General features: G+C 44.2%; 1 protein-coding gene across 4 annotated transcripts in view; it reads left to right on the plus strand.

The window, feature by feature from the left end:
* The window catches only part of fbxl16 (F-box and leucine-rich repeat protein 16), a 30,249-nt gene that overhangs the window by 6,529 nt on the left and 10,393 nt on the right, over positions 1-13,327 (plus strand). For 2 of the 4 annotated variants that reach the window (XM_088613130.1, XM_088613132.1), the window contains exons 2-3: positions 7,452-7,601; positions 10,409-11,065. In XM_088613130.1, the coding sequence (XP_088469256.1) occupies positions 10,415-11,065 (651 nt within the window). In that variant the 5' untranslated portion in view covers positions 7,452-7,601; positions 10,409-10,414. Of the gene's footprint in view, positions 1-7,265; positions 7,602-8,500; positions 8,572-10,408; positions 11,066-13,327 lie in introns of those variants that run through there. The other 2 variants (XM_088613131.1, XM_088613134.1) reach the window with 2 other exon arrangements.

A 13,327-nucleotide genomic window follows, 5' to 3' on the forward strand; every position in this document is an offset into this window, starting at 1 on the left:
TTGCATTAACGAGTCTGATCCTAATAGCAATAAAGTTGAATATTTTCATATTGTTAGTAGACTCTAACATCTCACATTGAAATGGTTGTAAAGATGGCACAACCAACCTTTCTAAATTGTGAAACGTAGTTTGTTCACTGAACTGTAATGCTACATTCAATAAATACAGAATTGATCTGGATGCAAGTCCTGAAGCCTTTCCTGGTTTTGCCCCACCTCCGGTCAAAGGTCAATATGGCCGTCACTGCAGCACCCCTATCCCTAGAACTGCTCAGAAAACAGGCTGCACCCACATTTTCTCTGACAAAGCTGGGCAAGCTTTTCTTCTGACGGAGGAGCTGAAACCGTGGACATCAACATGCGTCACAAACACCAATGTGGAAAGTTGAATGCTGGCACACCTAAGTATGCATGTACCCTTACTGTATACAATCCACTCCCAAAACACTAAGTTTTTTAAAGCATGCAGCATGTCTTTGCAATATGCTTATGTAATTGTTTCCGCGTTTAGCAGTATTTTGTGATCAGCTTTTCAGTACTCCCACCATGTCAAGAAAGCGCAGAAGTGACATATGGTTTGCAGCCTGGACTGTGGCCACTGTAGCACTGCTTGCTCCCTGGCACTTTCCCTGGAGCTGTAAACTCACATCTGATGCTGTCTGGCTAAAAGATTTGGACTCATTGCGATTTGGTCTTGTACGTACTCCCTCATATTTAACACAGAAGATCGAATGCATGCTTGTTTTTGCATATACATGAAGCAATCAGCACTGGAAAGCAACACCCATTGTATTTTCTTACAGCTGTCTAATTGACAAACGGTGTTGGAGAGTACCAGCCATCTCAGTTGCTCTCCTTGGTCCTGAAACTGCAAAGACACATTTCACCAGCTCTCTCTTTCACCCCATCATGTTGTAACCCCACATTTCCTTCTCAAGCACTTCCGCAGGAGACCAGAACTCATCTGCTTAACCAACTTGTAAAGGACTTTTCAGGTCAAAGATAAAGTAGATTAGCGAGATTAGTCCCGGACCAGTGGAAACATGATGAGATCAGAGGCCGTAGGAGGTGCAAGGGCAGAGCTACAGTCGGACACTGTGTCTGCTTTCTGATGGGCGTCTTTACAATGGGTTCCTTTGACAGAATTGTGCATGCCTTTTTAAATTTAGAACCCGAGGAAGAAAATAAGTATTCGAATAACAGTCTCCACCTGCCTTTTAACTTTGTTATGAAAGTGATCCCTTGTCATGGAGGCGTTTCTATGAACAGAACTCTTGACTGTATTTCCCTGCATGGCTCATGAGTTCAGTTTCCTTTCTGGTACAGCTGAGATTAATTGTGAGACGCAAACTATCATTATGACCCTACTCAGCCCCAATCGTCTCCACCTGACCTCAGCACAGAAGGAGAGCTGTCAGGAAGGGCAGCATCAACTGCATTCAAAGGTAGAGATACATAAAAGTAAGAAAACAAGCTTGGTTTGGTAGACAGATTCTTCCAAACACCTCAGAGGTAGAAATCTGCTGCTGATTAATACATACTGATTGGCTATTAAAAGTCTGTAAAAATCAGTTTTTACTAATACTATACTTATTCTTAGGCCATTACTCGTATTCCATCCTGCCAAACCCTAAAACATAACTTCTTTTTTTTTTTTTTTTACAAGGAAGCCAAGAGATTGGGCAGAAAATCACAACTGTAATTCAGAGTAATGAGGCATTTAACACCCTTTGGGTCTTCTCCTGCCGCTGTGCTCTTAAAACGGTTGTTGCTCTTGAAAAGTAGCATCAATTAGACACTCTGATCCTCAGAAAGAGCCAGTTGTTTTCTTATTGACAATTTTTATCTTTATCTGTGAAACCTGAGTGGAGTGCTCATTGCAAAGAGATTTTTAAAGCCTTAGTTATAGTTCAGTTATTTCAAACTGCATTTTTACATGCACTAGAAATATGTATGCATTTCAACACTGCAATATGAACACAATTACATATAACATATGCATCTGTCCACATGCCAAAATATTACTTAATATAACTTGGTCTCCTGCATTACTCCCCTGGAACTGCTCGTAGGTGGAAAGAGCTGTGTGGGCTGAAGTACTGAACTGCAGAATGTGGATCTTTCAGCAGCAGTGAATGCTAGATTTTCAGCACCTTATCCATAGAGCTAAGGAGCAGGAGTTAACACTGGGCTGTGATATTTTACGTTTAGAGCAAGTTTTTAAATCTACTAGTTGAGAAGCCTGGTCAGGCATAAGTTGGTCCGGCTGCATCTTCTAAAAGAAAGGGCTCCTGTTGCTATCTTTATGTTGGACCTTGTGAAAGATCCCCCTTTCCGATCGAGTGGCAAGGGGTCTTTCACATGTACTGTAGCGGTCTAATTCCCCCCCGACAGCAGTGGCAAGAGCCTCACTCGGTCGAGTCCGGTTGGCCAGGTGCGCTCATTAACCGTCTTCTTGTTTACCGGCGTCCTGACCCGGAGAACGACCAAGGCCGCTGCCAATATCACCCAGCTATAATCTTTCTGCAATTAGTTGTACAGGGCTCCCCCCCCAACCTCCATATCGTCCTTAAAATGCTCACAGTTTTTCTCAACCATGAGGGTCTGTGTAAAAGACAGCCTCTGACTGCCACGGAAACTGCTTTTATAGGGAGCGGTAGACTCCAGGTGCAGCTAGCTCAGTGATTTCCTGGTGAGAATGTGAAGAATGTGGTTGGCCCAAACGAGATGACCCCGCCCCTTAGAGATTCATCCGTACTCCCAGCACCTGCTCTGCTACCAATCTGCAAGATTAAGTTAAGGAGTCCCCATGTCCCCTTTTTTTTGTGTATCACGCTCAAAATGTAACAGGTGAACCATGCATCTAGAACAGGTTAGGTTTGAATCCTTCCTTTCCTGTTCTCTGCTGTTCACCTGTCCAAAGTGTGTTTTCAAAACACTTGCTATGCTCCTCCCAGCAGTAGTTTGAGACTGTGCAGTTTGCAGTGGGTTACTCCAAATTCCACCAAAGCATCACGCGTGCAGGGGCTGCTGGCTTCCATGCCAGGAATTAAATCCTCCAGGTAACTATTCAGATGTGCATCTTGCCTAAGACTATTTCAGAGGAATCCCGTTGTAACTGTGGTGTATGCAAAGGCTGACGTTCTCAGGCAAGGCCTTATCACTGCATCTCACAATAGACAGGGGCAAATCTGGTTCCCTATGAAGGAGCATGGAAGGCTTCTCAAATAAGAGGAAAGTGGCAGTGAAATAAAATGTCTGCAATCACAAAATCAAAAGAGAATTGCTGTAAGAGACAGTACACTCTGTATTTGAGGTAACGTGCACATTATCTGCTCCTGATTTTAGATTCTGCACTGCTGCAGCAGGCTGCTAAATATAGACTTGAGTAACCTTTCAAACATAACAAATCCAACAGATTTTATAATTACGAACAAAACAAGATATGACAATGGCAACAAACAGTCAATATCAATCTTCTGTATCCTTTGGACACCACTGAATGGAAAACAATATTGTAAAATCAATCTGCAGTGCAGAAGAAGCTATATGAACATGGCAAGAAAATCAGTCTGTTGCTTAATTTTATGACTTGGCATCATAGATAAATCTTTTCCATTTTATCAATATTTTTTGCCTGCGAAGCTTCTATTTCTTAAGCGTAGTTCCTGACATTTACTCTAAGATAAAGAATGATTGTCCCCAACTTCTAAACTAATACCTGTTAATTTTCTTATTGCCTGGAACAGAATTGCGTTTTTTCTTCTAGGTGAGAGGGGGGTGTCATGATTCATTTTGGTTATGATGATTACACATGGAGTAAACCTCCGACACTACATTTCAAATCTCATTTGAGCCCTCTGTAGTTAACACCTCCATCCTAAACACAAAGTGTGTCATGGGTTTTATTGTTACAAAACAATGATATGCATTTCACTCTGGACCTGCTCACACTGCTGGAGCTGTTCTGCACAAATTGAGATTAATGATGGCCTGAAAGCTGTTGTTTGATGGTGTTTAGTTTACAAGTTAGCAGTAAAAGGATGAGAGGTCCTTCTCTGCTGTTAAGTGGCTAGCCAGTGTGTCTGCACAGCCTTCATCTCTCAGCTGTGTGCGCATTGCCAGCTTAAAACAGCGGCAGTGTTTTAAGCAACTACATTGCAGCACATATACTCTTTGTAGTTTTTCTTGCTGAAGCCTGCTCTGAAAATGTTCAAATCGTGGACATTTTTAATCTGTTAATTTAATTTGTCCTGATACTTTTTTACTGTATCTGCCATTCACTGTATCTGCAACAGATGGCTATTTGTTCCATCACAATATAGCCTAAATTTTTTTTGCCCATACTTGACTTCACTTGTTAATGTCCTAAATTTCCTAATTTCCTTAATTTCTGGAAAACGGTACCGGGGTATACACACCAAGACCACCAGGTTTCATAACAGCTTCTTCCCCCAGGCAGTAAAACTGCTCAACAGCCAACCACAACAGACGCCTGCAGTTACCCAAACAGCCGCGGGCGAATAGGCAACCTCCTTGAACTGACAGGTGCACCGGCGCCCTCCTGTCACTTGCACTCTCAGGACACCTACAAAGAGCGCTAAATACCTCCTATCCTTGTGTTGCTGTCGCACAATCTGTAAATTGTATTGGAAATTGCAATTGTGTAATTTATTGTATCCTAATGTTAATCTAATCCCTATAAATTCCTGTCCTTCAACTCTTCTATCCCTCTTAACAAGCTCGCGGACAAATTATTTCACTGATGACAACCCCGCTGTATGCTGTACTGCTCGTGCATTGATAATTAAACCACGATTGCTTGATTGATTGATTGATTGATTGATTGATCCTAGTAACCTTTGAGAGCACGATCCCCTGAATTGGTGCAAAGCATAATGCCATTTTAGCACTGCAAACGTTTGCATGAACGCATATTCCTTTCACGGATGCAAATGTGACAAAAGCAGATGAACACAAATGCAATTTGCCTTCTCAGGTATCGTGAGCTCTGGTGTCTCTATGTTTGGAGTTCATTATATGTCATTTTCACCGAGTAGCAGTCGGCTCTCCAGAGAGCTGATTCAGTTAAATACAAGAGATGCAAGATGCCCACACTGACGTCTGTTCTTGTGTCTAAGATACAGAGAGCCTGTACACCTGCCTGGAAGCCTTAAGGGTGTACAGCACACTGTGGAAACAGTACCAGACCTCAGTATTATCCTCTGCAGAGTTGCTTTTTGAAGCCTGATGCTTAGGGTTTCCAAGAAAAGCACTCAAACACATATCTTTCGTATGACATGGCCTCATGCCATTGTGCTATATTTGTGGTCTCATATACAGATGCACAATTCATCCCAATTGCATTGTCCAGGATCTTTTTGAAATCTATCGCCACAAAAAATATTGGTGCTTATGTACTGTATTATGTCAGGGTGCAAAAAACAGACACACACCAGACCCAGTGTAGTATTCCATAAATATTATTAATTTAATTGTCAAGTAACCCCTAAGACTGTAATGTTTTTATACTGGATCCTGCAGGCCTCTTGAAAAGTAAATAGTGCATACTTTACAAGAACGTTTTGCCTCAAGGAGGCTCATGTGAAAATAGATACTGTTTAAATTTGACATTTCTTTTATTTCTTAGGCTTAGCCTGGTATTGAATTTTTTCACTCCTTCAGGGACAGCGAAGTGTGGCATACATAGTGCTGTGAGCAGGCGAGCTTGTGTGGACATTCTGATATTTGTGCTCCACTGCAAATTCCCACACAGAGGTCTCTGCTCATTGTCACACAGAACATTCTGGGACAGTGGGATGAATATAAATGTTTTCTGCAGGGGTAGAAACAATGGGATTTCAAGCAAAGTGTTGTCGCTGGAATTGATTGTTTTGAATAGCTTTTGGACAAGTGTCTGGTGGCAATATTCCATGTGTTGTATCTCTATCTGCAGTATCTGAACATTATAAGCTGTATATATGTACTGTACAAAAGTCTAGATTATGGATTGTGGGAAGTGTCTTTCAGATCCAAAATGTTTTATAAGGACACAATATTGTTCATTGTTAGATTTTACATGCTAAACCTAAGACCTTCAGGTTGTAAGTGGTGGTAAGTGGTCATGATTTTTCTTGTACGCATATCAAGCCTGCCTTTTAAAATCACTTTTCACTTGAGTGTGGCAATGTAATGATTGACTTTTTAATGGGAAATTCAGCCATGTACAGTAATTACAAACTGCTTTTACCAATAATGCGTCTCAGTTCACAACACCTCCTGAGCTTAAATCAAGAGCCCATGACTAGTTTACTACATGCAGAATGTCTTCTCTGTAGGCCTGCATGAATTTCCAAATGACACCAGGCATTGCCGAGGTATTGTGTCGTGCACGACATCATGATCTGGATAGTGTAATGAGTTTTTGTACCAAGAATGGTTCAGGAAATAACAACAGCAAAGTTTCACAGTGAACAAATATCTTCGGCGCTTCAGTTGGGAGATTCCTGTAGGATAGGAGGTAAACCTCTTAATCACATTCCCACTTTTTAGGAGTACATCTTCAACTGATGCAAAGTTAAAGAACAGTTTTGTTGCTGTTATCATAAAGTGAATATGGGGAATGCAACCATACATAACTTTGCCTTCTGTTGCACCTTGATAGCAGACTTAAAGGGGTTCTCTAGCTTAGGATGTATTTCACTAGTGTACACTGGTTATAGTGAGCCATCCTCTTGAGTCTGTGGTTTCAAGAGCTGTAAGGTTTGAATGTGGCACTGGATATTTTGTCTGTGGCTACAAGCTAGAGGTTCTGTCTTATTTAATTAGAGAAATAGAGGATAAAAGGTGTTATTTACCTTTCTTTGGTTTCTAAATCTAAATGCAGAAGGGGAGACCCGTGGAGTTTGATGTTACATGTATGTATGTGTACAAAAAGCCTGGCAGTCATTTTAAATCACAAGCGGACGAAACAGATCATATGATCATTAAGATAGTTTGCAAATGCTGCGAATATAATACTTGTCAGCAGAGCTGCGTAAGAACGGCTTAACTGAAATTATAGCCCAACGTTCAGAACCCGTTCGAAGGAGAATAAACATGGAATTGTACAGTTATTTCATTTATTGTGATTCCGGAGAGTTTTTTTTTCCCGTCAGCATGTCAGCATGGGTAATGAAAAATATAACAGACCAATGCAAGAATAATACAGGCGGGTTCGGTTTCGGGAAGCCGTGTTTTGGTGGAAGGGAATACTGCAGCTTTAAGAGTGGGCTGGTCAGTGTTCGGCTGTTGTCAATGGGTTGGGTTCGGCTCGAAGCCTTTTCGGGAATGAATGCTGCTGCTGCTGGATTGGGATGTATTTTAGAGGCTGGAAATCGGGCAGTGTGTGTATGCAGTGAGATATCCATTGTAATTATTTGCACTTTCTTCCCCGCTATGCTTGATTTCAGCCTCTCCCGTTGGATGAAACATGATGAATAACATTATCCCCGCTTTTCCCGATGGGCGCCTATAACATGGCGATTTCGAATCGATCTAAAGGCAGGAGATAAAAGATACAAAACTCATCGGACACCGGAAACAAGCGGGATATTGTGAAGGTAAGGGATTCGTGTAATTTCCACAGTTTGCCTTGCAATCAATCCCAGAATGGCTGCTCTGAGGCTTGATTTTGAAGAAGCAGCTGCTGATCTCGGCGCTGCGAGTGCAGGACATCACCTCATCTGTACTGCTTGGACTTGAGGTCTGTGACAAAGGGTAAAACAAAGACAGACCTATTTCGAATACACCTCTAAGTCATGAAGGTGACGGTCTTAGCGACAGTATGGAGACACGTCTGTCGATGTTTTGCTGTGAACGGGTTAAGGTTTGTGTTTTCCAGGGGGGGGTATGCTTTCTGTGATCATAATGACATGCTGTACCAATGCGGCTTCGATAGACTCCAGAATTTCATGTCATTTTCCGCTCTGTTGGTTAATGTATAGATAGGAATTGCAACTCGGGTTAAGACAGCAATCTAGCAAGACATTTCCAAAAGAATAAAACGTGGATGTTCAGCGTGCATGTGCCCACCTTCATATGTATTGAAAATGCATTTGGAGCTGTAATGGACAATGTTTAAACGGTACTTCAGCTGCATTATGTAACACCAATTATGCTAGCTGTTTTATTCTAAACGTGAAGATACTGTACATCTCTGTACAGCTAAATTCGAGGCTGGAGAAGGGACCATTAGGTAAAGCGTGTTTCATTTACCAACGCGAAAGACATTTAAATCGGGTAATTATTGTGCGCGTAACGTCGCCCCGAGCAAAAGTGTATACGTTTATTTTTCAAATAAAGGTTGAATTAAAGCGTCCAGTTAACTATCTGCCTTTAGTCTTTTTTTGCTTGTAGCGCGAACCGAGCGTTGTTTCGCCGCGAGCAGGCGGATGTGAAAATACACACGATCCCTAAACCAGGCAGAACTTCTGTGTTACATAATTGCAGATGGATTGTTACGATCATCCCCCCCCCAGAAGATACACTATCGGCAAATGAGCTACCAGGTCCTAGCGGACAGTCAGAAAGGTGAGGGAGAAGCTCCCAATTGAAATGTGTGCTGAAGATCAGTGTAAGAGCGAGTCTCTTTATTCGGTACAGTATACAGTACAGTATGTGTTCTCTAAAATAAATCTCTGCATAAAACAGTCGCATTTCTTTATTGCCTTTTCTTTTTTAAGCTATAGAAGCATTCAGCGGAATGCACAAGGACCCTGGTTTAATTTTCAAAGCTCACAATTGTTTTTTTTTTCCGTAAACTGCACCTGCTTTGCATTAACTTCAGCTAACCACATATGTGGGGCATGCAAAGTGTCATGAAAATGAGATTTTACTTTTTTGTATACAAGCCATATATGATTCTTCAGCATCCAGATCAAAGGTTCCGCCCGCAACACGTTCAAGCAAAGTTACTTCCATGACATCCCCGAGTCATGTGTGTGAATGACTTTCAGAGGAGACTTTCGAACCTGCGTTTGCCCCAGGGCAGGTGGCTGCGTTGCTTTGCAAGATGAATAGTGACATTATACAGTTCTTACAAAGAGGTGCGCATCTTTGCATTGATGCTGAATTGGAGTGATTCCCAAAAAAATTAAAAAGACATACAATCATAACAAAAAAGTATCGCCAATGTACAGTATTTTACCACTTGGTCCTGGAAAGTGCAGTCCCTGTGCCCTCCTATGAGAGATGAGTGATGGACTCGGCTCTCTGCAGTATTGTCCTTACACCAAGTGGACCCAATCAGTGGAAGGTACTGTGGTACTGGCACCGGGACAGTGGTGATCTCTGCGGCTCGTTACCCAGAATTCCCTTTCCTCTTGGGCTATCCCAGAGTCCATTGTGCTCTCCCGGAGGACTCCCAGCCTGGAATGCTGATCCAGGCCGACTGTCTCCCCTCACTCTGATGCCCTCTTGGAACATGGCTTTAGACTTCTGAAGCCAATGTGCCAGTTCGTCCCATCGGGACTTGTGTAGCTGGAAACCCCCTCCTGCCCCTTTCTTCTGTTTTAAAATCCAAAATGTTTTTTTTTTCTTTTTCTTTTAAGAGACAAAAAAGCACACATTCTCTAGGAAACATGGAAATGAAAACACAGAATTCTCCTCCTTTTGTGTGCTCTTCGCCGTGTGGTTTAAAATAGGATGAGAGCTAAATTAAGAAGCAGTTCTGCATGTTCCCATATGACCACTTACTGTATCATTAAAGTCTGTGCTCAGTAATGCAGGCCTTGCATTGCTGCAGGACTCTGAGCTCCTGATATTCATATCTTCACAACATTTGCCTGCCAGTGTGACAGTAAAGACGGACTATTAGAAGTCATTCTCACAACGATGCTTTAGCCAGCCTGTCTGTCAATCAGAGAGAGCTCTTGGCAGTGCCACCCAAAGACTGGTGTGTTCCCTGGTATCAGGAGCTCTCACCCCCTCTGGCTCCTGTCTTTCATTTGTTTCACAAGTCCCTAATGCTGACAGTTTAATCACATATGGTGACATTGATTTGGCCATTTTAGATGGGATTGTGATTTTGCGAACGATTGAATGACACGTGGGACTTTTTCTATCTTTACATCCACCTATTTCACAGACCGGCCTTAAATAGGCAGGTTTATTTTGGTGCCGGCTTGAGCTGGGATAGCGTGCTGCCAGAACAGCAGACGTCACTCTCTCCCTGTCCTCTGAAATCATCCGGCCTGTCACGTTCGGTCTGGAGGCTCCTCAGGAAGAGGCATCCAAACCTGGGGGTTTGATTTCCCGTTTCTGGATGTTTCTAATCTGGAATCTTAAACCTTTTGCAGGACGCCTTGGCTCCTTTGGGAGATGCTGTCAGCTGACCACTCTGCCTGTGCACTTTCTCCCCTCTCTGCAGCTCTCCATGCTGAAGATGTCCACTCCCAATGATCTCAAGTCACCCTGCGTACCGAGGAACGGCTTGGTCAAGCTCCCCCCCAATGGCCTGGGGTCTGCCAGCATCACCAAAGGGACGCCTGCAGCCAAGAACCGCCTGTGCCAGTCTTCCTCGGTGCCCACCATCCTGCCTCCGCCCAGCCTTCCCTACCACATGGAGCCGCTGTCCACCGCGGCCTCCCTGCTCAGCCCCGACCCCGACAGCGGCTCGCCCACCTGTGACCAGCCCCCCCGGCGGAAACTGTCCAAGACCTGTCTGGAGAGGCAGCTGGTGTTGGACGAGAAGGTCTTGAACCGGCTGCTGTGGTACTTCACCACAGCCGAGAAGTGCGTCTTGGCCCAGGTGTGCAAGACCTGGAGAAAGGTGCTGTACCAGCCCAAGTTCTGGGAAGGCGTGACTCCCATCCTGCACGCCAAGGAACTCTACACCATCCTGCCCAACGGGGAGAAGGAGTTTGTGAGCCTGCAGGCCTTTGCCCTGAGGGGCTTCCAGTCTTTCTGCCTGGTGGGCGTCTCCGACCTGGACATTTGTGAGTTCATCGACAACTACCCTCTGTCCAAGAAGGGCGTCAAGTCAGTCAGTCTCAAGAGGTCCACCATCACAGATGCAGGTCTGGAGGTGAGGGCTTCTAATCAATTATTGTTCTTTTTAGAAAAAATGGAAAATTGTTTCTTGCTGTGTAACCACGCTGTTTGGACTTGCCGGTTTTGCCTCTGAGTTCCTGTGCTCCTGTCCAGTGGCTCATTCATGTCCTCATCAGCTTGGACTTCCTCACTGACTTAGAGGAGGAGCAGTGCTGGTCTGAGGAGCAGCGTGCCCCTCACTGATGTCACTTCAAGCCTGCGGGCATGCAGAAGGGTCATGGGGGGGTTCTGCCAGCAGCTATATTAACCTGCAGCTCACAACTGGCAGCCCACTGGAGCTCAGCAGGTGTGAGCCTGGTCAGTACCTGGATGGGAGACCTCCTGGGAAAGCTGAGGATGAGGTGTTAGTGGGGCCAGCATGGGCACTCACCCTGCGGTCTACGTGGGTCCTAATGCCACAGTATAGTGATGGAGACACTGTACCATAAAAAGGTGCCGTCCTTCACATGAGACGTAAAACCGAGATCCTGGTGCTGTGTGGTCAGTAAAAATCCCAGGGCGTTTTCTTGAAAAGAGTAGGGGTACTGGCCAAATTTCCCATAGTCCTTACCAATCATGTCCTCCTAATAATCCACATCTCTGAACTGGTTTCATCACTCTGCTCTCCCCACTGATAGCTGGTGAGTGGGGAGTGTACTGGCGCACTATGGCTGCCGTCACATCATCCAGGTGGGGATTGCACACTGGTGGTGGTGGAGGGGATCCCCATTACCTGTGAAGCGCTTTGAGTGGAGTGTCCAGAAAAGCCCTATATTATTATTATTATTATTATTATTATCCTGTGGGAGTTCTTATCCACGAATCACATCCCTACCGCTGGCAGCCTTGAGCCGGGTACGACACCCATAGCTAGCTAGGGCTTGGAGCAAGCACTTGTACCAGTGGAGCCACTCAGGTGCCAGCACCGATTACAGGTTCAACCACTGTGGCATTGTTTTTTCCATTCAGAGGGATTTGCTATCGTTTGCCTGTTTGGGAGAGTTTCTATCGGGAAGCTGAAGATTTAAAATAACAAGAATTACAGCTTCCTTTTTACCATGCAAATAATGGAGCAGAATGTATTTTCTAGTTTGAGAACGATTTAGTTTGAGAATTCGGTACTGCGATAGCTTCAAGGGAACATATGGTTGCAAGAACTGGAGGTACTGAAATAATGGTCTGTGTGGAAAGACTTATATGACAAGGAGTTCCCCCTGAAAGAGTCTGAGGGTTTAGTCTTCACTAGAATTGTTTTTCCGTGCATGTCTGAGAGATTTTTTGACAGATCAATATCAAACCTTCTCCCTTCCTTCTTGTTTCTGTATTTTTTTTTATCGATTGCAGTTTTATCTGTAGAGGCGCCCTTTCCCTGCTCGTTAACACAAGTTTCAGCGTCCAACCGTGGCACCACTTCCCCACATCTGACGGCTTGTCTTGCTCAGTAAAGTGAGAAATGCTCCGAAGGTGCTTTGCGTTCCCTTCTGCAGTTTTGGCTGTGGCTTGTGTTTCAGTAAATAGGGATGATTGGAAGGTGCCATGGAGAGCCAGCTGAGACCACAGATGCAATCATTAGGGAGGAGTTCTGTCAGCATTTGAGTAGCATTCAGTTTCATTTGCTGTCAATCTGGTCATGCTTGAAGTCAACACAGATATAAAGAAGACTTACCAGTGCCATAGTCAATTAATATACTGTATCTATACGTGCATGTGCTGTATATACCCATGCAATTCTGAATCTTTTTTTCTGCTACGTTAAAATGGATTGCTATTGCCTATCTCTTTGACAGTCCTTTGAATTCAGTGATATTGCCAGAACTCAAGTCCTGTTCTTGTTCGTTTTATCGGCTTTTTGAAACATAGCCCTGAGAGTGTGCATAGTTAAGAACAGAGACTGGAGTCTGGGATCCAGGGAAGGCTGGGTGTCTTCTGGCTCTGCTGAGGTTGTGCAGGGGAGGGGGGAGCAGGTGAGACCCCACAGGGTCCTGGAACTCCTCCACATCAAAAACTGGCTGTTAAAAACTGGTTGTTCTCTCAGGCGTCCTAGCAGAGTGGCTGTGCTGCAGCGCTCCTCCTGTCCAGCAGACAGCTAATACCGAGCCGAAAGATTGTTGGCTTGTGTCTGCTGTGTGTCATATTCCTGCAAAAAGTAACTTTTCTGAGCTCCTGCTGTTGCACCAGGAATGGCTGGCTTGGGTATCCAATGGAGAGAGCACTCGATCACAGGATAAGGAAACAAACGGCCAAGCCGGGCCTAGAA

This window comes from Lepisosteus platostomus, chromosome 19 (assembly GCF_059453375.1).
Source record: "Lepisosteus platostomus isolate fLepPlt1 chromosome 19, fLepPlt1.hap1, whole genome shotgun sequence".
NCBI classification, from domain to species: domain Eukaryota; kingdom Metazoa; phylum Chordata; class Actinopteri; order Semionotiformes; family Lepisosteidae; genus Lepisosteus; species Lepisosteus platostomus.